The sequence below is a fragment of the Phaethon aethereus genome (genome assembly GCF_964289735.1).
Source record: "Phaethon aethereus genome assembly, chromosome: 6".
Taxonomy (NCBI): domain Eukaryota; kingdom Metazoa; phylum Chordata; class Aves; order Phaethontiformes; family Phaethontidae; genus Phaethon; species Phaethon aethereus.
The window spans coordinates 21,288,190-21,311,799 of NC_138580.1; the positions used below are offsets into that span (position 1 = coordinate 21,288,190).

The 23,610-nt window shown below is 36.6% G+C and overlaps 1 protein-coding gene across 1 annotated transcript in view; it reads right to left on the minus strand.

Annotated features, from left to right (window-relative positions):
* The window catches only part of TTC21B (tetratricopeptide repeat domain 21B), a 46,150-nt gene that overhangs the window by 7,803 nt on the left and 14,737 nt on the right, over positions 1 to 23,610 (minus strand). Inside the window, exons 12-25 of the mRNA XM_082001275.1 lie at positions 22,507 to 22,636; positions 21,903 to 22,060; positions 20,349 to 20,573; positions 19,308 to 19,546; positions 18,930 to 19,002; positions 17,304 to 17,414; positions 13,877 to 14,015; positions 11,872 to 11,978; positions 9,165 to 9,353; positions 4,594 to 4,704; positions 3,410 to 3,491; positions 2,486 to 2,636; positions 1,830 to 1,991; positions 1,226 to 1,421 (exon numbers count right to left, since the gene is read on the minus strand). Of these exons, the coding sequence (XP_081857401.1) occupies positions 1,226 to 1,421; positions 1,830 to 1,991; positions 2,486 to 2,636; positions 3,410 to 3,491; positions 4,594 to 4,704; positions 9,165 to 9,353; positions 11,872 to 11,978; positions 13,877 to 14,015; positions 17,304 to 17,414; positions 18,930 to 19,002; positions 19,308 to 19,546; positions 20,349 to 20,573; positions 21,903 to 22,060; positions 22,507 to 22,636 (2,073 nt within the window). The remainder of the gene's footprint in view (positions 1 to 1,225; positions 1,422 to 1,829; positions 1,992 to 2,485; positions 2,637 to 3,409; positions 3,492 to 4,593; positions 4,705 to 9,164; positions 9,354 to 11,871; positions 11,979 to 13,876; positions 14,016 to 17,303; positions 17,415 to 18,929; positions 19,003 to 19,307; positions 19,547 to 20,348; positions 20,574 to 21,902; positions 22,061 to 22,506; positions 22,637 to 23,610) is intronic.

The window sequence follows — 23,610 nt, forward strand, 5'->3', positions numbered from 1 at the left end:
AAGCAATAAGAAGTGCAGGAGCAAATGTGATTTTTAAAGTCCTGCCTTTATTACCACGGGGCATAGATGAGAATAGGGCTTATATCCCAAAACTGCTTCCTCAGTGCAGAGAGTAGTTCTACTAGCAACTAACTTAAAAGCTTCTTTTCTCTCAGTATTCCTGGCTCACTACTGATATTCTGCCTCTACACCTCTTCGTGCGGTTGTGCTGTAAATAGGCTTGCCATAGTGGGTTAAAAAAAAAAAAAAAAAAGAGACCCACCAAAAGCCCCTCTTCCACACAATGATCAGCTCATCCTCCCTCTCCCTCAATAGTCACACATAGCATAGATCAATAACCTCTGAAGTCTGAAGAGATTAAAACTGTATATTTTTTACAACCCTGGAGAGAAGACTAAATAGACTGAAGCATTCTTCTGGCTGGAACTGTGTCACCATGTAAAAAACATTCAATATTCACAGGACCTCAAATCAATTCTGAGCAGGACTGGGAAGCCAGTACTGGAAGCAGAGGAACACCTTGTTTGTGATTCTCAGAACTGCCTTACACACAAGATAAGCATCAGTATACTCAGCTCAACCAGGGAGCAGCGCACCACACAGTTAACAGGTAGCAGTAACTTAAGTATTTCTTGGCATTCTGATGGACTAAATGTCTACGTGTGCTTAAATAAAAACTGTTGAAAGGTGCTAGTAGCAAGAGTATTCATTATTAATCCTAAAACTCATGATTACAAATAGCTATAAAGTTATGAAGCTTTCTATCACAAGGATGAATTTTAAGCAGATTGATAATCTCGCCCTGGAATCTAAATTCTGTCAAATTGCCATGAAGTACATGAAGGCAATTATATTTAATTGTTTTTGCTTACAGAATGAAGATACTGTATAGACTTATATCATCAGACACACTACTGGCAAGACTGGGAATTAAAAAGTAAACCCAGCAACTCAAACCAAATAGCCTATTCACATCTCAGTAACTGGCAATATTAGCATTTAGTTGAGTTATCAATTTGCAATCCAACTGAAAACTTCTAAAAGATTTTGTTATTTCAGCATGGATTTTTTTATCTAATATTTGCCAAAAATTCTTTAATAGGAAAAAAAAAAAAATCCTTAGCACGAACAGCACTAACACATGCCACTATTCCTCAATGTAAACTGCAAGACTAGTTAAAAAACAAGTGTAGTAAGCGTGAAAGAGAAGACTGAGGTTACTAACCTCAGCCACTACTATTTCAGTGAAAGTGTTCAGTGCTCGTTCAACACTTGATTTTTGTTTGGTTGCCATGAAACAATAATTTTCCATGATTCGCAGTTGAATGTGACCCTGAATGGTCTGAGGCTTGAGTTCCTTCAGAAGATTTTCTGCTGTTCTTACAGCCAACTGCACAGACTCCTGCTTCTCTGTTGAATTACTGTTATCAGAAAGAAAGTGTTTGTAAGAGTTTATTTTTTTAATACACACCAAATTAATTGCAAGTTAGTACTGATGCCATGCTAAAGACATACCATTTTGTACAAGATGTCTCTCTGTTATATAGGCATTCTACATCAATTCTCTTCTGTAATGACAGCAGTTCCAACCTAACAAGCTGTTTTTAACACTGCAAGTGACCATGATTCCAGATAAATTCTTCTATATTTTCTGCTTAAGACTGATTTATTACAGTCTAGGATGGTCTCTCACAATATAGTAAATAGAATATTCAAAGCATTAGATGAGCTTAAAGTTCTAGCAATTTAAGTTAATGCACATTATTAAGGGGCAGCAGAGGAAGGGGATGACAAGAAGAACCCAAGCAGTATTTATTTCAGTCACTTACCCTATGTCAGCATCCAGATTTTCAAAGACTTCACCACCCACAGTTTCATTATCTGGATTCAAACAAATTTCAATCATGTTGTAGACTGCATTCTGTCCCCAGTCACTGTCCTTTCGAGCTTTATTAAAATGCCGGAGTGCATCATTTGGTTCACCTGTATACCTAGACAGATAGTAAAAATATTTAAAGCTGGACAAGTAAAATTCACTGCCCCAAATCCCACCCAAAAGAAGAAACCCAAGTATTTAAAAACAGATTACACACTTGCACACACTGATAATGCAACATTTGAATAGCACACATACTATTGCAAGGAGCTTGGTTTTGCAGACTAAAACCAGTCTAATAAATTCTAAAATTTGAAAATAAGTAATATTGTATTATTGAACCAGCATGAATATCCCTTTTAACAAGTAGGAATTATGAAAGATGTATGTAAGAGATAAAATAGCTTCATTTTAAAGAGGGGCTCATTGGAAAGTATTTCAGAAGAGAAAAGGAGACTTTTCCTAAAGTCCTAGCACCTTAAGTAATTAGGAAAGTAGTGCTTTCACACCATATGTAACACCTTTGAATGATAACTGATGACAAGAACATTAATTTAAATATGTACTACATAATTAAGATAAGATTTATTTAATTATAATTGCAAGTACCAAAGATACAGTCCTTTGCAGTAGTGAAATCCTGGTTCAAGCTTTGTTCTGGAAGAATGCTTTTCAGCCATTAAAAGAAATCTTGGGACCTCTTCTAGTTTTCCAGCTCTTCTTAACAGATCAATTAATCGCGAGAGGGTTGCATAGTTATCTAAATATACAAATAATTAGGACGTTGTAATTCCAGTTATTTGATGTATGAATAGCTTAAGAAAAAAAAAACCTGCCTTGGTTTTTTTCCCCACATATAAGGATGATATCTGGTGTAATACATAAGCCATATTACATAGTAATCACAGATACAAGAATGAAGATAAAGCTATACTTGCAGTACTTCTAAAAAAACTTGTATAAAAGATAACTACAATTTCACTTCACTTTCAAAAGCACTCAAACATTTGCTGTACTCTTACGACTTCTTTCACAAAGTCCCCTAGAAAGATTTACATTCATTATAGTACTATTTTTACAGTTTTTAGTAGCTTTCTCTCTGGTCATAATTTGAAAATTGATAAAAGAAACTTATTCCTGTCTGAGACAAGTTTGCTTTATTAAATCTTGAAACAAAATACTAGCTTTGTGTTCACGCAGTTCTTGCATGCATCTTCATGCATCTCTTAAACCCAAGAGAAAGTGCTTTACAAGTTATTTACAAGTAAATAACTCCCTAGGTATATTTAGCTTGAGGTAAATGATGCACATTACATTGCAGCAAATTAGTTTATCTACGAGAAATAATTTTCTCATCTTCCCCTACATAGCTTTATGTTTTTATATACAGTAATGGTCTTTGTTTTTAGTATCCATCACGTTATAAATAGCACATTTCTTTTTAATCATAAAGTATTTTTTAGATATTTATTCCTCTATCTTAATAGAACTATGTATCAGAAATAATTAAGACTATCACTGCTGAATATTCACCTGGTTTGCGTTCTAGGAGCTGCTGGAAATGAAAGACAGCTTGTTCATAATCTTGCTTCCTGAACATGAGATCAGCCATCATCTACAATATTGACGAAATTTAGAGAAAAAACAAAATATTATAAATTGAGGTTCATAATGAACTCTAGTTCTTCAAAGTAGGGAGCTGAAACTACAGCTTTAAAGTGCTGCAGGAATTGCACAAGTAAACTGAACTGGGTTTTTCATTACTCTCTGGAAAATAAACACTCTCTATACACAGACACACAAGATAATAATGAGCAAGTACAGGATCATATCTCAATTTTTCACTTAAGGTATAAATTAAAAGAGAATAAAACACTTTGATGTACCTTGCAAATATGTTTGGGTTTATTTGTATAGTTTTACTCCCAATTTTATTTCCCATAAATGCAGATTAAGCACATAAGAAAAGCAAAGTTAGTGAAAAAGAAAGATGATAGCCCACTTCAGCAGTGGAAGTAAAACAAGCTACTTCAGTTCCTCTCCACTGAGAGGTAGCTAATAAAGAGTAGATTTAATAATACATATTAAGAGTGCTATTAACCCTGTCTTTGCACCACCTTAGGATAAATTCCAGATGTTAGATTGCTGTGAGAAAATAAATTATTCCCATCTTAAAATAATTCTGTTCCTAACGTGTTAAAGTTTATCTTTTAAGTCAAGAAGTATACACATCCCGTACAGAGAATCTGTAGCTGTGATTAAAAATTGTTAAGTAGAAATGTGATTAACTACGATTGTATAAAGATGTAAAACCACCTTAAGTACACAGTTCTTCTCTTCTGAAAGTTTTTTAGATACTTGCTTTAACATTACTGTGTTGGAAAAAAAGCTTCTTCCCTGACCAATAGTCAGTTGTTATTAGAACATGCATTAAGCCATGCTTTAGTCAGTTTTACAGCTACTACTTTTTCCTCTACTAGTACTTTTAAAGACACATTTTTGCATTGAGATAGAACGAAGGCTATGATTGTTAGAAACTTCATATTGAGTCATTATCCAGCATAAACAGAAAACCACTTTGTTGCAATGGATTTTTCCCATTTTTTTAAATCAGAAGCTGTAGGCTTTGTTAAAAGTAGTAGTTTATGGATACATCTCATTGCAGACACACAAACCTCAAAAAACTTCTGATACAGGATTAGTATAATAGTACATACCATCGTTGCTGCTTCATTATCTTGGTCATTCTTCAGCAGTAAAGAACACTGATGCTGACAGGCATCAGGATCATCTTGTGCAAGGTATAAACGTGCAAGTTCCAACATTGCCTGTAGATTAAAACATTTAACTATATGTAGCTCAAACATGAAGAAAGCTAGTTCAGCTCTACAAGTATTAACCTGAGATTTCAGAGCCTCAGGGAAAATTTTATTTCTCTTCTAAGAGAGAGCTTTCTCTGTTGTTTCCTGTGGGCTCTTGGTCAAGTAATTGAATTCATTTCCATTCCCTCTCCTTTAAAACAGATAAAACTTTTCTTCTCCAGAGGGATATTATGGAGTTACATTAAAACAGAGGTGCTCAGGTAGTATTGCTCTGAAGACTACAGTACTTTGGCAAGAATAATTTTCTTGGAAAAAAAAATGTAAATGCAAGTAGTTTTAAATTCATTGATGGAAGCAAATACCTCATTAACATTCACCAATTAGTTTTGGAGGATAAGCAAATTCCAGCAGAAACTCTTTTCTTATTTGCATTTCCAAACCTACCTCATTAAGACTGTGTGGATCCACTTCTGAGAAGCAATCACAGAATAAATACTAACAAATTGAAATGTACATAAGCATGCATCTTAAGGCTGAAGTCCCATCATAGAATATTCTGAATGAAATGCCACAGAGAAGTTTATAAACACAAGTTACCGAGGTTTAATGAATCACAGAATCATTTAGGTTGGAAAAGACCTTTAAGATCATCAAGTCCAACCATTAATCCAGCGCCACCATGTTCCCTAAACCATGTCCTGAAGTGCCACGTCTACACATTTTTAGAATACTTGAAGCGATAGTGACTCCACCACCTCCCTGTTCCAATGCTTGACCACTCTCTCAGTAACGAAATTTTTCCTAATATCTAGTCTAAACCTCCCCTTGCACCAAGGTGCAACTTGAGGCCATTTCCTCTTGTTCGATCACTAGTTACTTGGGAGAAGAGACCAACACCCACCTCACCACAACCCCCTTTCAGGTAGTTGTAGAGAGTGATAAGGTCTCCCCTCAGCCTCCTCTTCTCCAGACTAAACCTCAGTTCCTTCAGCTGCTCCTCGTAAGACTTGTCCTCCAGACCCCTCACCAGCTTCACTGCCCTTCTCCGGACACACTCCAGCACCTCAATGTCCTTCTTGTAGTGAGGGGCCCAAAACTGAACACAGTATTCAAGGTGCAGCCTCACCAATTCTAAGTACAGGGGCACAATCACTTCCCTACTCCTGCTGGCCACACCATTTCTGATATAGGCCAGGATGCTTTGGCCTTCTTGGCCACCCAGGCACACTGCTGGCTCATGTTCAGAAGAATGAAGTTCCCATTGAAGCAAAGGGAAGATAAATCAATCACAAAGTAAAAGTAGCAGTAGATGAACAGTAAGCAATGTCAGTCGTGCTTAATTTTAAATGATGTTTTGATTTTGCTTTTAAAAAGGAGGCATTTGTAATTGCATCACAGTTCTCTCTCTGGTTACACTTGTGAAAGGCACTTCTGAATCAAAACAGTGCTTTGAACATCCTGTTCAGGGTATGATGGCTACTTCACAGAATCACAGAATCACTAGGTTGGAAAGGACCTTCAAGATCATCAAGTCCAACCATTAATCCAGCGCCACCATGTTCCCTAAACCATGTCCCGAAGTGCCACATCCACACGTTTTTTGAACACTTCCAGAGATGGCGACTCCACCACCTCCCTGGGCAGCCTGTTCCAATGCTTGACCACCCTCTCAGTGAAGAAATTTTTCCTAATATCCAATCTAAACCTCCCCTGGTGCAACTTGAGGCCATTTCCTCTTGTCCTATTGCTAGTTACCTGGGAGAAGAGGCCAACACCCACCTGACCACAACCCCCTTTCAGGCAGTTGTAGAGAGTGATAAGGTCTCCCCTCAGCCTCCTCTTCTCCAGACTAAACAACCCCAGTGACCTCAGCCGCTCCTCACAGGACTTGTGCTCCAGCCCCCTCAGCAGCTTCATTGCCCTTCTCTGGACACGCTCCAGCACCTCAACATCCTTCTTGTAGTGAGGGGCCCAAAACTGAACACAGGATTCAAGCTGCGGCCTCACCAGGGCCAAGTACAGGGGCACGATCACTTCCCTACTCCTGCTGGCCACACTATTCCTGATACAGGCCAGGACGCTGTTGGCCTTCTTGGCCACTTGGGCACACTGCTGGCTCATATTCAGCCGGCTGTCAACCAGCACCCCCAGGTCCCTTTCCGTCAAGCAGCTCTCCAGCCACTCCTCCCCAAGCCTGTAGCGTTGCATGGGGTTGTTGTGGCTGAAGTGCAGGGCCCTGCACTTGGCCTTATTAAACCTCATACTTGCATAATAATTAACAACTGTTTCCTTCCTACTTGTTATTTACATATTCAAACATATAGTATATAATTCTGAAACCAAAAGCCAGGTAAGTAAACACTGAAATGATATGGAGAAAGCATGCATGTAAGAATTTTAATTACGAAAGCTTTCTTCAAGCACTGTTCTTATATGCATAACACAGTGGAAGACCAAAAAGCAGTCTGCTAGTCGAGGAACACTTCCTGCCTTGGGCAAGCCAGAGAAGAATGCCAGTTAAACTGGACTTCTGTACTAGATTCTAGTGACTGGAAATGGTCTCTAAATTTTCAACTCCAGACCAAAAAACAATGATACTGTGAAATGATGTAGCCTGCTTGATGCAGTCTGTGATCCACTTCAAGTCTGCATCTGGAAATTGCATTGCTTCCTACCTGGTCAGAGAAACAAGGTAGGGTATTACCTACCAGATTTAACTATGTAAAATGAAGTAACACAACACAATCCAAAACCCTTATGACATGGACTGCAATCTCTTCACATTTAGCTGAATAATTTGTTTAATGCAACATTTCAAATCTGGTTTGGGTTACTCTGGCTGAAATACAGGAGAATTTGTTCTGATGAATCAAGGTACAGATAGCTTCCAAGGATTTCCAATACTTGCATATATAATTTTAAGGAAAGTAAACTCTGTGAAGACATCAAGAAATAGGTGGGTGTTTAACAGCTCACTTTTTTTTTTAAATCTAAAAGAATTCCAACCTTGTACTTGCAATGTTTTTAAAAATGAAAGGAAGACTACAAGTTCAAATCTACTGAAATTATAAAAATATAGTGAGATCCCTCATTTAATTTTCCACAGTGAGGGTCATGAAACACTGGCACAGGTTGCCCAGAGAGGTGGTAGATGCCCCATCCCCGGAAAGGTGACGGTCCCACCATGGTCAGGTGGGACGGGGCTCTGAGCAACCTGATCTGGTTGAAGATGCCCCTGCTCACTGCCAGAGTGGCTGGGCTAGATGACCTTTAAAGGTCCCTTCCAACCCAAACTATTCTATGAGTCTACGATTTATACTAGTTGTGGGTAACCAGAAGTACCTTGCTTTCAGTACTCAAAGAAGGGAACAAGTTCTTAATCAGAAATTCAGTCTTAGATTTTCTTGGACGTCATTGTATTCTGTGTTGTTAGCAAAGTAGGATTCAAGCAAAAATCTCCAGTAAGCGCATCTAACAAAGATATTCAGTACAAATGTCAGTGCACAGCATATCTTGTGGAATCTCTCAATAGCACGATTTTAGCCAGAATTGAAGGGAAATGCCATGCTGGTATTTCAGTAGTGATGTGAAAGAAAAAAAGATTAAGGATATGATACTGAATTACTGGGATGGCATACCACAAAAGCCATAGCTTAACCTGTACTATGACAGGCGGTCTCCTCACTCTTAATGGTAGAATGGGGAAGTCACCCTCCTTTGAAGATTTTAAAGATGGTTTTATTCCTCTCCCAATCTATTTTTCTCCTCCTTCATCATTCCTACAAGATGCCTTGAGGAAAGCCTGTCTCAAAGATGCTGAGGTTGTAGCTTTAGGAAGAACCTAGATTCTCGAAACCACAACACATGAGTTGAAGTATTAAAACCAGGTGATATGGTGATAATTTAGCAGCTGTCAAATCTGACAGCTGAGCAGTAAAAAGTCTTCACATACACCTAAAAATACAACACACTTTGGAAGTGTGTTGGAATCCTAAGAAGGATTCCAACAAAGTTGGAATCCTACCAAGTCCAGATAAAAGGCTAAAACTGCTAAAACAGATACAGAAGAGAGAGAAATTGTCTGAACTGACCAAATCACCGAGACTTCATTCCAGAGGACAGGCAACAAGCAAGATTGTTTCAATCTCCATCATTACTGTGCAGTACCTTACATGTCCTCAACTGGTACGTGAAGACAGGCTCACTGTATGATCTAATGGACAACTCTGAGTGCATGCAGACCACTACCTGAATTAGGAGTTTGTGTAAGAGACAGAAATCAGCAGTACATACAACTATTTTATCATGATAAGCAATGAAGGGGAGAAAGTTCAAGGCTCTATGTATATCATAAAGCAGAAATAATTGCAAATATACTTCTACACTGTGGATAATTGGAAAAATGTATTGCTATATATCAAAACTGAATGGAAAAACAGTGCAAAATAGTCAGAGGGAGAACTGACCTTGTTATCGGTTTCACAGTGAACAAGAGCTTCTTTGTAAAATTTAATTGCTTTTTCATAGTTTCGCTGGGCTGTAGAATGTTTTGCAATCTCAGCACAAATTTCAGCCGCTAACTGTTTCTGTGCAGGAACTGCATCCAGCTGTTCTATCTGCGCCCGTTTAAGCACTCTGGCTTGTAATTCCCGAGCCTAGTGTGGGGAAAGCAGTGAACAGTCAAAAATTTTCAGAAGAATGAAATTTATATTATCTACTTTAAAATAATGTAATTAAAATTTTAAAAGGTTCTATAAGCACACTATATTTTATAGATTAAAACTCCCAAATAACAAAAAAGCAGGTAAAAATATCTCTGCTATAAAAAGCACCCATGAAAACAAGCAAACCAAAATAACCCCTCCCAATACCTCTCCCTCAACAACCTGTCTCAAACCGACTTGCTTCCCCAAAATTCACATTAAAAACATGCTGAAAAGCAACCTACTGTTCAACACTTTACAGAAGATGGAATCCCAATACACTTTCTAAAACACTCCTTATGACAACTGCATGCCAATCCAATAACGTTAATATACACTTTATAGAACATAATTCTGAGATAATCATACATACAGTATTTTGTGAAACATAAGGAACAGGATATTAAACTGGATGTCTCCCCAGCTTTTTGCTTTACCCCTTGTGTACTTGAAGAAAAGGGTGGTATGAACAAGCTTATTTAATACTCCATCTAAGGAATGCTTAGGTCAAATGCATTCATTAGTCGAATTTGACACGTTTTTATTGGTCTAAATTTCCCACATATTTCTATGCCTTGCATTGTTTATAACTAATCTCTTCCCCAATTCAGTTGGTTTCAAATTTGTAACTACTAGCAGAGTTGTAATCACAAAAAATGCTGGTGTAAGGACATCACTGAACAAAGCCTCATTATTAAAGAGAAGAAAGCAATGCTTGTACACATAAGCAAGTTCTGCTTAGAAAAAAATTTATCATCATCTCCATGGGTTCCTGTTAAGAACTTCCTTAGTTTCCAACCTACCTTCCTATATCAAAAATATTCAATAGAAGTCTTACATGCCTTTTCCTTTTTTCTTAAAATTAAGCTTTTGATAAAGTGTATAAACAAGACCTCAAAGGCCAAAACCCAGAAGATGTATGTACTACTTTATTAAGCACAGAAAACTTAGGGGAAAAAAAAGGCAAAAAACTCTTCAAATTTTATTTTCATTTAGGGAGTGACTAAGAACAGTCTAGCAGAAGCAGGCAGGTAGAGCTCTTTGTTAACAGCAGATGACCCAAAAGAGAGCCAATAAGGAAACAGCTATGCCCAATTCTAATTATGCCTTATCAGTTTTCTTTGATTTCAACTGGAATTCTAGCCAATTAACACACAAGAGATTCCCTCTTTTGGCTCAAGCAGTTTTGTAACTATCTTCACATTGAAATAAAATTTCAGAAGAGGTGCTTCTCTCATTTAAAAGATCACAAGTTGAAGAGAAGGAAGCCCTAATATTATTCCGCTTCCTCTCACCCCCCTACCATTCTGCCAAACAGGGAAGAAGAATTAAAACAAAGTAAAATCTGGGGGAATTTCTATCATCACTCTGAAAACAAAGGGAAGAAACCTGTTTAAAAAGAGGCAATAACATGACCAAGCAGTTAGTCCTGCTGAAATAATCAAAATACAGTTGGTTTTCTGTAAATGAATGTGGCAGCAAAAGGAGAAGGAAAAGTTTTTAAAGAGAACAGGTACAAGGAAGGACAGTTTTGAGGACAGTAACAAAAACAACAAAAGAAAAAAGGGGAGACAAACACAAATTTTTTGAAGTGTGATATAGTGAAACCTGAAAGAACTAAAAAAGTAAAGAAAAGAATAAGAGAAGAAGTAGACTGCTTTGGGGGAAATTTACTAAAGGAGAATGGAGAAAAAGTCGACTTTGAGAAAAAGTCCATTAGAAGGAAAAGAAGTAGTAAGAATTTAAGACAGTTTAAATAGCAATATCAATAGGATCTTAACTCTTATATACAATTATCTTTCTAACTAATCTACATAATTCGCTTTTCTTGCTGGTCAGAAGATGCTACCAAAACTTACTGTTTCTGTAACAGAGTGAAGGTATAATGGAGGAGAATATACTAACCTAATAGCTTGCTCAACCTTTGTGTTGAGAAAGTGTCTAAGTGGATTAAATTATCTCTAGCTTACAACTTTATTCTTTCAAGCCTCAGCCTAAGTGATAATATTCAACTCCAGAACGAACAGCTCTTACTATTGCTGTTTAAAATAAACAGCAGTACAATAAAACAGCAGGTAGCCATTGAAAGCTGTTCCAAATTGCTCTATGAGTGGTGTTCAATGCTGACCTAAAGATATGTAACCTAGCTGTCCCCATAGCCAACTCTATTTTCAAATGCTCTGCTAAAACTATGCTCCACACACAAATGAAGGCGTAGTACAAATGCAGGCTTCCAGTAAAAACCTGCATTCTGATCTAAAATTCAGATAATACTGCTCATAAAAAGCTTAGACTTTCTAGCACTTGTGTTCTTTACATTTTGCACCAGTCACTGGTGCTTTATCCCTACCATATATGCATTTTCCTCATTGACAAATATATTATGGTTAGAACCTGGGACAAAAGTGAAACCAGGGATCAAAGTGAGGCCATTGCAAACTTTCATAGGGTTTTTTGTTTTCCCCTTTACCTGTTGTAATGAAACAATAGCTTCATCAATCTTCTCCATTTTGCTGTAAATTTTTGCCAGAAGCACCTGGTAACGTCCATCTTCCATCAGAGAAGACAATTCATTAACTGTAAGAATTACATTAAACAAACATGATTCTTGTAAGAACTGATCCTGGTGAAGTCAAAGAAAGATGAAGCTCTCTATATACTCCAGGAAAGAGCTTAAGTGAAAAGTTCACCGCTCGATCTTATGTACTTAGAATTGTGATTTGACTCAGTGCGGTGTTAGTGTGCAGAGTAAACACTACAACCTACAAACAGAGTGAGATTTAAAGCCAAAGACATTGAAAGATGTCAAAGGAAGACAAAATAATTGACTGTCTAGTGTATTTGCATTCTCAGAAATATGAGAGAAAAGCTTTTGATTTAAGTGGACAGGAAATAAAGCCACTCCTGATACTTCTTACCTAAATCCTCCTTATTAAGTCAATGAAAAATGTCCAAATTGAGTGCTACTGTACACCCAAAAAGCATAAGACTGTTTGATGAAATTTCTAGTCAGACTACCTTTCTTTTGCTAGAGTCTGGAACAGATATGAATACAAACAGTTATTTTAACTAAATATATCATTATCTACTCAAAAAGCAGCCAGCTACTTTTGAATGATGGTTGAAGTATATATGCATAAAATAATATTTGAAGAACAAGTTTTCCCTGGCTTGTATTCATTTTAATCTATTGACAAAGTGGTATCTTGAGCACAGTTCTACATTAAAACACAAAAGCCACCAAAATCCATGTTTTATCTTTATTAATATCTTTTAAAAGTAAGTATATTGAGATATGCTCTTATTAGCAAAATGTCTTCAAAGTGCTGCAATTGTGTCATGCTATTCTAAATCAGAAATTAGGCCATGTAGCCAACCATGTAAGATCATTCTCTACAGTACATTTCATATATTTCATTCTTCCTTCACAATCAAAGGATATTTTAGCATTTCTAGAAGAGATATTAAACCGTTCAATAATTTTCCCAGACAATGAGATGTACTTCTTTTTCACGTATAGAATACGTGTATATCATAGACATACAATAGGATATTGGCTTATGTACTTATTGCTTCATTGTGAGATGGAAGAGAAGATTTTAAAGTACATGGGGCAAACTGTATTTACTGCTAATTTATCATTCCACAGTCAAAGATCTGTCTTGAGCATGATTATTAAATTAACCAGATCCTCAAAGGCTTAACTAAGACAGGAATATGATGTTAAATCAGAATATTTTTTCAGTAAGAAGTAAAAAAAGACAGAAAACCAACACTCGCCTGCACAGTATGAAAGACCAGTAAAACAGTGACATAAGAAAAACTTACAGAAGGGACTAGTAATAAGACCTGAAAATACTGTTTCTGTATTCAGATAGCCACAAAAGTTAATGAATATAATTAAACCACTGCAAAAAAAAAGTTTCCTTAATTAAGGGTATAGCTCAATAGCTCACACTAAACACCTTAAAACGTCTTTATTGCCTTTTAACAAAAGCAAGGAAAAAATCCAAAAGTTTTAACTTTGTAAGTGCACATTCCTAACATGTAAAAGAGGTCCTAGGAGACATCTTCAACCAGTTCAACCTCTTTGCTATGAAAGACACTAGGTAGCATTTACCACCTAAACAATCATTCCCTTACAGCAGGAATGACTCATCTATACCTTCATCAACTCAGAATCAGAACATTTGTTAGCACTAGAAGAGAAAGAATCTTACATGTGTGGAGCTCTGCTATTGTATTTACTGACTTCACCTATCACAGATGTTCCAAGTTTAAAAGTCCTGGCAAAAGCATCTTTAAATATAAGTGAAGTTTATTTTAGAGTGCATTTCTCATTTATCACTTAATAGTTTCCTGTGTTTCACAGTTTAAAAAGTTTATACAAAACTTGTTTATTCCTTAGAATCATGCAGAAAGCACAAACAACAGTAGAAATTACATGTTTTCCTGTAAATTAATAACATTCCTACCAGGCTCATGATCTAAAGCTTGCTGAAGTACTTTTTCTGCCTTTTCATACTGCTTCAGTTTCATTAAAAGCTCAGCCAAATCATAGCAAAGGAAATTCTGATGACCACTTCTCAATGCAGCCTCATAGTAACTGATTGCCTGAAAAGAAGAAACAAAAACCTGAGTATTATTTGAAGACAAATCTTAAAGACAACCACCTTGCTACTTAGGTATTTAATGACATGCTGCTTAGAGTTTTCCCTGCTTTCTTCACTTCTCTTTGTAACCAAGTAATTTCTAATAAAAACTGTATTGAAAAAGATGTTATTTAGTTGCAAGTTCAGGCTTCCAAAAATGTAATGCCAAATTAAAGATAAACAGAATAATTACAGCCCGTATTTTGATAAACACACATTTATATGCCCTAACCACATTATCATGTTTTATCTTTGACAGGGTCACTGCCAACTAAACTACATTTTCATTAGCTGCTGAAGCTGTGTAATTCCAGTCAGACTGGAGATGTAATGTTCTGTTTTACTGTATACAAAAGACAAATATTTTCTCCAAGTCTACCTGCAAAACATGAAGATAAAAGTAGTAATTAAAATTTTAAAAATACCAACTAAGCATAATCTAATAGAAAGAAGTCTTCTCTCTTTGCTTTTTTAAACATAAAAATTGATGATCATATTAATTTAAAAAGTCAAATATTTACTCAAGAAAAAAAGCCATATTCTGTATCAATAAAATATTACTCCATCAGGTTTTTTTATTAAAAAAACCCAAAACACTTCAAAATAAATTTAAACCAACTTAAAACCTTAACTTAAATAGTCTTGAAATAGGATGTTACTTCCCTAAGTAAAGGGAAAAATGAGAACTGTAATTATGTTTAAAAATTACCTTTCCAAAATTAATTTGAAATATTTTTATTAACTTTTATTGTTTTAAAATAGTACATGTTTAAACCTGCATAACAATGCACATATCAAGCAGGTTAACTATTTAGGCTTAAGCATCCTAAGGAAAATATAGCTGAAGCCTCAAAATAAAAAATTAAAGTCCATAAAACACCCATCACCGTATAGATTATATGGTGATATTTTATTAACATATAGATTTATATTTGGCATTTAGATATATATTAACATATAGATTTATATTTATTAACATATAGATTAAAGTTTTCCTATAGCAACTCTAGGAACCCTCACAGCACATTAGGTTGTTACACACACACAACAAAGATCTGAAGTATCATGGAGCAAGACAGAAATCATACACTAAGCTGCTTGTAATAGTGAGCTAAACAGAAACCAGTGAAAATTCTAACACTGCAAACAGAAAATACAATTTGGACACACCCTCCAGTAGTTCGAGGTTGCCCAAATAAAATCATTTGCTCCTGCAAGTTTCCCCAAACATTTTCTTCTGTTTTTCCTACAATAAGAAGTTAAAGCCTCTATTACTAATCTCCTAGCCAATGTTAAGGCTAGGAGATGTACCAAGACTGAGTCAACGGACAAGTAGTTAAACACGGTTTTGAGTGCAGACCCAAAAACATGTAAACTACAACTAACCGGAACTACAATTCACCAACATGTAACTGTCTTTGGCCAAATATTTTGGAGGGGATCTATAAACTTAGTTTCAGGATAAAAAGGCTGTTCGGTGCTTCAAAGTGAAAGGTGTCCTTCTATCCAACCTGAAGACAGTGAAAGTGGAGTTGACTAATCACATTGCACATATGCAAGAAACAGCTCATACGTCACAAGTATAAAAAACTGTATATTCCCTAGAACAACACACCAAGTCTTATCACACTGAATGTGAAATAAAGATATCTATAGTGGGTTTTCTATGCAACAAAACTCCCCAGTCACTGCCTGGTAACTTGCTTGGTCATTAATCACCTTCCTGGGGGGTATCTATTAGACATTCCTAGAAGATGGAGAACCTTTGGGTTTACTCCGTGGAGCTAACACCATGTTCCTCTTAGGCAACCTCCTGGCACAATGGTAATAAACATACAACTTTAAACCGGTAAGATGATAGGATACTAGCACATGGCTTAAAAGAGTGTGTGCAGAGCTTATCTAAGCTGGTAATACACAAACTTGGGCTGGAACCCTTCAATTGGTATTAAGCCTGACAAGAAGTGATGATGGGAGCTAATAGTCCTGTCCCGAATCCGAGGCAGAAAATACGATTTCATAGAATCATAGAATGGTTTGGGTTGGAAGGAACCTTAACGATCGTCTAGTTCTAACCGCGCTCACATGGGCAGGGACACCTTCCACTAGACCAGGTTGCTCAAAGCCTCATCTAACCTGGCCTTGAACAGGGAGGGGGAATCCACAACTTCTCTAGGAAGCCTGTTCCAGTATCTCACCACCTTCACAGTAAAGAATTTCTTCCTATATCTAATTTAAATTTACCCTCTTTCAGTTTAAAACCATTAGCCCTCATCCTATCACTACACTCCCTGATAAGGAATCCACCCTAATCTTTCCTATAGGTCCCCTTTAAGTACTGGCAGGCTGCTATAAGGTATCCCCAAAGCCTTTTCTTCTCTAGGCTAAACCACCCCAACTCTCTCAGCCTGACCTCACTGGGGAGGTGCTCCAGCCCCATGATGATCTTCATGGCTCTCCTCCTAACTTCCTCCAGGTCCAAAACAGATAGAGACACCATTATTTGAAATAACTTCCATAAGTACAGAGGAAGACTGTGCTAAGCACTTATGGAAGAGGTGCTGCTGAAACAAAGCACAGAGCCATTTCTCTTACTTGGTCTCCCAGGTACTTTCTGTACCCATTTACTGTTTGTTAGTTCAATACAAGTTACTAGGAAAAAAGAGCAGATACCAAAAGTTAGGAAGTTGGCACTGATTCCTCTGCAATTTAAACTTGTCTACCAATCCATGTCAAAGCCACTTGTACAGAATGTACATGCCAGCTTAGGAAGATGTTGGCTTCCCCCAAAAAAGAAATGAGAAACTCTAGGCTTCTTTCACAGCATATATGCAGAAGACAAAAGCACAAAAGAGTAAAGTCTTTTTGGCAATATGCAGACTATTTAAGAGCATTGTATTAAAAGGCTCAGTTAGATGCAAACAAAATAAAAGACCCAAGTTCAAGATTGCTCTATGTAAGCACTAAGGGTACAATCACACCATTTCCCCAGCATTACAGCCCTGCTTGCTTCCATCTCAGGCTGTCCCAAAATACTTTCTTCCCTTCCCTGTCCTGTGCAAGGGCCATATAGCTGACTAACCAGATATTTTGAAGGGGATCTACAAACTTACTTTCAAGATAAAGCACTAAACAGACTTTTTAAAGTGAAATACTTCTGCCCTACCTGAAAACAGAATCAGGCAAAGCCCACATGTTGACAATAATGGACACAAAACTTAATTAGCCCAATACAGTATTTATAGAATACCTTCACATAGTTATGCGTTTTGATTAGTGCTTTTCCAATTTTACTTGCTAAAGCTGGATCTTTTGGATTTTTCTTCAAGGCCTGCTCGTAGACTTCTATGGCTTCATCAGGCTTCAACCGTAAAAGATAAAAACACAGAAGTCAAGGATCAAGATAAAAAGTGTATGAAGAAAACAAAATCTGGTAACACCTCCATGAACAACTTACCAAGTACTACTGGTTCATAAGCTACAATATTTCTGAGAGAAGAATCACAGAATCACCAAGGTTGGAAAGGACCTTCAAGATCATCAAGTCCAACCATTAATCCAGTGCCACCATGTTCCCTAAACCATGTCCCGAAGCACCACATCCACACGTTTTTTGAACACTTCCAGAGATGGCGACTCCACCACCTCCCTGGGCAGCCTGTTCCAATGCTTGACCACCCTCTCAGTGAAGAAATTTTTCCTAATGCCCAATCTAAACCTCCCCTGGTGCAACTTGAGGCCATTTCCTCTCATCCTATCACTAATTACTTGGGAGAAGAGGCCAACACCCTCCTCGCCACAACCCCCTTCAGGCAGTTGCAGAGAGCGATAAGGTCTCCCCTCAGCCTCCTCTTCACCAGACTAAACAACCCCAGTGCCCTCAGCCGCTCCTCATAAGACTTGTGCTCCAGACCCCTCACCAGCTTCACCGCCCTTCTTTGGACACGCAATGGACCATAGAATGGTCCACACAACATAGAATGGTCACTACGAAATTGCAGTAAGTGGAAAGCCCACATAAATTTACATTTCCATACTAAAACAGAATATGGAAAGAACTTTACAAACAAGTGAGTATGAATTAACCTAACTCTTTATCTACTGAAATTTCTCTACTACTATTGTCACTAGTCAACAAACTTATGTAAACTTATTACTGTGTTGGACAATCATCCATTTCTCTCCTCTAGCCATGTTATAGAAGATCTAATCAAATTCCCTTTTGCTTTATAATTCTTCACTAAGGAGAAAATTACACACAAATATTAATAAGTAAACAACCATTAATCACCTATAGATCCTCAAACTAGTAATCTGAACTATTAGTTGTATGTCCTAACCCAAACTATTCTTTCAAAACATGAATTTAAATGTGTATCCTTCAAATTCATGTCCACTTGACTACATTGTCTTCTACAAATACTGAATAACATTTCCAGTTCATCAAGAAAGCAAAGGGTGTAAAAAATGTATAGGAATTCAGTAATCTAAAAATTTTAAATAAAATTTTCAATATGAGAACTAAGTTACCGAGAATTATTATAAGCTTCAGAGCTCTTCTAAACATTGCCAACTTCTTTCTGAATTTGTTAGCTCTCACTTTAGATTTTTGTTAGTCACGGGTTAGTATTCTTCTAGATAAAATTCGCTCCTTGACTTTCACCCAGTCAGTTATTAGAAGAAATGCATTTTCAACAGCTTTTTCTTTGAACTCAGAACACTTACATTTGCAGCCAGTAATTATGATTTTCTACATCCTAAAGCAGTTTCTGTTTGCCAACTACCAATCAATAACAGTCAGCATGCTACATTGTCCCAACTTGCCAAAGTCAACAAATGACTCAATCATTCTATTCCTCTCTAGCAAAGCACTTACCTCTTGAATATTCATGTATGCATCACCAAGAAGAAGAAAAGTATGAGCACTTGGCAGTTTTTCTACTAGGTCTCTGGAAACAGAATACAGAACTTTGCTCAATATTTAGCATGTCAATACTGGTAGCTAAACAACAACAAACAGGGCACAATTCTACCCTCTGCAGATTTTAGGTTTTTTTCCTGAAAACAAAACAGAAAAATCTGAGAAACCTTTCCAAAATAGGACTTCCAATTACTGTTTTAAATGTTACAACACTTCCTCAAATTCATTATGTCACTAAATATTTCTGGCTTATTGCTGTAGAAAGGGAAAAAATGAGCTCACCATGCTACCATTAAACATCTAGGAAAATACATACACACACCACAAACTTACCTATAGCAGGCAGCATATAACTTCTTATCTTTCCTGTACTGAAGATAAATATCTGCCATTTTTTCTTTAGCTTGTACAAAGTAAGGCTGTTCAGATGTAATATTTCGGAGCATAGTCAAGGCTTGTTCAACATCTCCTTGAGCAATTGCCAGATCTGCATTTGCAATCACAACTCTTAGTTCCTCAGGAGATCCGGAGAATTCATTAATGGCCTCTTGCAGTATTATAGCAGCTTCATGCTGCAAATAATAAAATCAATAGAATTAGTGTATTTCCTGTTGTTGAACAGTCAAAAATAAAGACATCATAAGTAAATTAATGTCTTGAAGCATTATAGAAACCTACCAAGAAACCCACAAAACCCCTGAACCGTAGTATTCATTTATTTTGCTAAAATATTTAAAATGGGGGGTTTTTCCCCCCCTCTTGATTTTTGAATAAAATTTATGTGATATGAACTACCAGAAAAAGTTTCAGTAGAGAAAATAACACTTGCATTGCTTATATACAAGGAGATACTCAAATTCAACAGGACAATGTCACCTTGCTCTAACAGATCTTGCTTTGAGTAGGATGACCTCCAGAGGTCGCTTCCCACTACACAATTGTATGGCTTCTCTTATACTATACATATGTAGTGTAATAAGTATTACTCTGTATTACTCTCTATTAAGATATAGCTGATAGTAAGGATGCTGCTACACAAAGATAAGAACACGATCCAAAAATATTTGTAATAGCATTCTGACAACAAAACAGGAATGTACATGCCAGCTAAAGAACATGAACAGTATCTCCTCAATATTAAAAGAGGTTTTGTAGACTCAAAATTGAGCACCTGCAAGTAGTTTTTTCTTTCCTCTGTAGAATTTAAGGTACAAACTGTCAAGTCAGATATTAACATCTGGGAAATTTTACCAAGCAAACCCTCTTGGTAAAAGAGCTGATGGGTTTTATATTACCAGCTAATGAGGACAGACACTTCTGTTACTGGGATATATTTCAGGCATATATTACATCTTAACAACTTTGCCATCTTACCGGTTCTCCATTCAAATGATGAGCTTCTACCAACTCTAGGAAGACAGACACACGATCACTTCCATCAATTTCAATTTTTTTTCCTTTAGTTTTTGAGGAAGCTATAGGTTTTCTCATTCCAGGCAAATTCTTTGCCATCTGTAAGGTTTTAATAGCTTCTGATAACTCTCCCATCTTCTTCTGGGCTTGGGCTTTAATTAAGTGATAAACAGGATGTTCTCTCACCTAAAAAAAAAACAAAACAAAGAGATAAGGAGCTTCCAAATTTACTTTATGCATGGTATTCAACACCCCGAAAGATGATTTTTTAAAAATATTGTCCTCAGTTCCTTCTTTCCTCCAAATATATCCAATTTTGATTTCAGTAATTTATTTATGAAAATATCAGAATTTTCAGAGGATGCAAATCAGTAATTAAATAAGTTTTTAATTAAAAAAGAAAAACTATTATTTTAAATGGGACTTTGGGATAGAAAAACATTCACTACAGCAGACTGCATTTTAAGGGATTTCAAGTGTCTCCCATCCTGCTGTATGCACACATCATTAGGCTATTAATTAAGCAGCATACAATCATTATTCTGCACAAGTCCTGCCTGACATTTCTCCTACTTCTTAAAACATACTTCACGTGAAAAGGAACTGTTGATAAGGGAAATGTAACTGTGTACAAAGTTGCAAGCACCTCCCTGTCTCCTAACTACGTAGCTAGACTTCAGCTTTCTTGCATCTCACTTCGAGAAAGGAACCAAGATGGGAGCGTGCTTGCAAGGAAAAGGTAGCTTGTCATTTTTCAGCTAAGCTCTGTCAAGAATTTAGCACAACTCAGACCTAATGAGTGCTGTGTAGAGCATTCCCAATTCAGTGTTAATCAAAGTTCCACTGATGTCAACAAATCAAAAATCCCACACTGCAATATATTAGCCCCAAGAAATAAAACCGGTGAGGACCACTACAAACAGTGAAAGTTTTCTAACACAGTGCTTAATTGACCAAATTAAGGGGACAGAAAAGGTGGACAAAGATGTGACTTAATGGAAAAGAACACAGCATACAGCTACTCTCTTAACACTTAGAGTGCTTAAAGCAGCATGAATTGTCAAGAGGTAACTACAGACCCCTTCTGATCCCCTCATGCCTCTGTGCATATCTTCATGAGCAATTGTACATCTGTGCAAAAAGTCCAGCAACAACACTGGATCACTCTCCAAGTCCTCCTATGGTGGCTTTTAAAGACTGCTGCAAGGTTAGTCTGGAATTCCAAATTCTGTTTTTATAACATGTATTTAATATTTATGGTAAGGATTTGATAAAAATTTGACAATTTCTTTTGTATTTCGAAATAATTTCAGTATGTTGTAATAAGGTATTAGTTTTGTCCTTATGGTCATTTGTTTGATAAATATTCACATACCACGATCATATAAACATTTAGATATTAAACTTGTAGTGGAAGAGACATAAGAAGTTCAGTTTAAAAATTACTACCTATAAAAACATACAACTTTAGATGATTGATTGATTAAAATGATTTCATTCTTTCATCAAACTCACCTCAAAATTGTAGCTCAGACAAAGTTCCAAGGATTGAGAACACAGTTTAGTATTGTTTTGAGCCAAATGCACCTGGGCCATCAGTAAGTGTGCATCTGCGTAAGAAGGATTCCTTTCAAGACAGTAATGTAGATTACTATAGGCTGCTTCAATATCCCCTAGGAAGTTAAAAACGGGAAAGTGAAAAAGTAGTTGATATGAAATACAGGGATTAAATACAGAATATTTATTAATTATTCACTAATTTTATAATTTGGGTTTTTTTAAATAAATATGAGCATTTAGTGAACAAAATCAAATACAAAGTATTAGGTGTCTATGAAATGAAATCAAAACCAGGTCAAAAGGTAAGATATTTTCCCATTGCTCCCTCTGTAAATCATTCAATAAGCAAAAGATTAAAAAAATACCATATTTATGTGTCTGTACAATTAAGATATGCTCATACAAATCACAAAAAAGGCAGTGCAAAAGTTCTTCGCTTAACTGTAACAGTGTTCTGCATTGAAAGAAAAATATTCATTATGATTTAAAAGCATGAAATTTATTTTTTATATTAAAGAAACAAAAGAGGTGGATAGCTAACCATTCATATAACTACTACCTGACAAGTATTTCACTTTTGCAATTAAAAAGACAGCTTGTTGAAGACCAGGCACAGTTTTTACCACAGTTTCAAGAACAGAAGCACAGTGCTTAAGAAGTGGTGAAGGAGACTGTCCAGGACTTGCAGGCTAGGAGTGAAAAAACAAACAAAAAACCCCAACAAATCAGTTGACAAGTTTTGGACTTGGATTTCATTTTAAGTCTGAGTTTCACCTTAAATTCAAATGAGCAATAGCAAAGCATTGTTATCGTCTTCAGCCCAAAAAGCTAAAAGCTGTCATTGTGAAGAAAAATTTAAAAATGTTTTAAACTTAAGGAGGCAACTTCCTGATGTCAGTAGGAACACAAGGCAGCCTCATGGACTTCAAGGATGGTAAAACACTTCAGACTTGACATAAGCTGAAGAGTCAGTCCATATACGTTTGGCAACATTACCATGCCAACTCATCCAACACAGTGGTAACACGAACTAAATTTCAAGAGAGCTGAAGTTGGAATGAATGACCAGAAGGATGAGAAGAAAAGGTTTGGTCCTGTCCCTCCTAACTTCATTCCATGCCATAGAATATATCCATATTGCTAGCAACAAACTGAAAATACCACCTGAGAAACAGCTACTTTCATGTAAAGTGCTAGTACAATTTACCACATTTTAGTGCTCATTATCAAAAATGTTGTTCATTTTCCTTATTACTTTAGCCAGTTGCTAACTGCTATATATACAAAAGGAAATGGCAACCTAAAGATCCTCCTGTTCCCAGCTAACATTTGCACAGGACCCATGCCCTGGGGAAGCAGCAATCCTCTACTATCAAACTGGAAGCCTCCACCACCTGGCTGAACTCCTCACTTTCTAGCACCACAAACTCCTTTTTGCAGTAAAGAGATAATGAAGCTTCAGGAAAAGCCTATCTTTTCTCTTACAAATCTTTTTATGGACAATAGTTCAGGAAAGAGAGTTTTCACTCCAAATTAAAAACCATCATCGCCATTAAGTGCTTCTGGAATATATCCCAGGGAAATCTTCAGAGAAGACACTATGTCACAGAATGACACTTCTTATTTATGTCCACCTGTGGAATGAAATTGTCATTGCTACTGA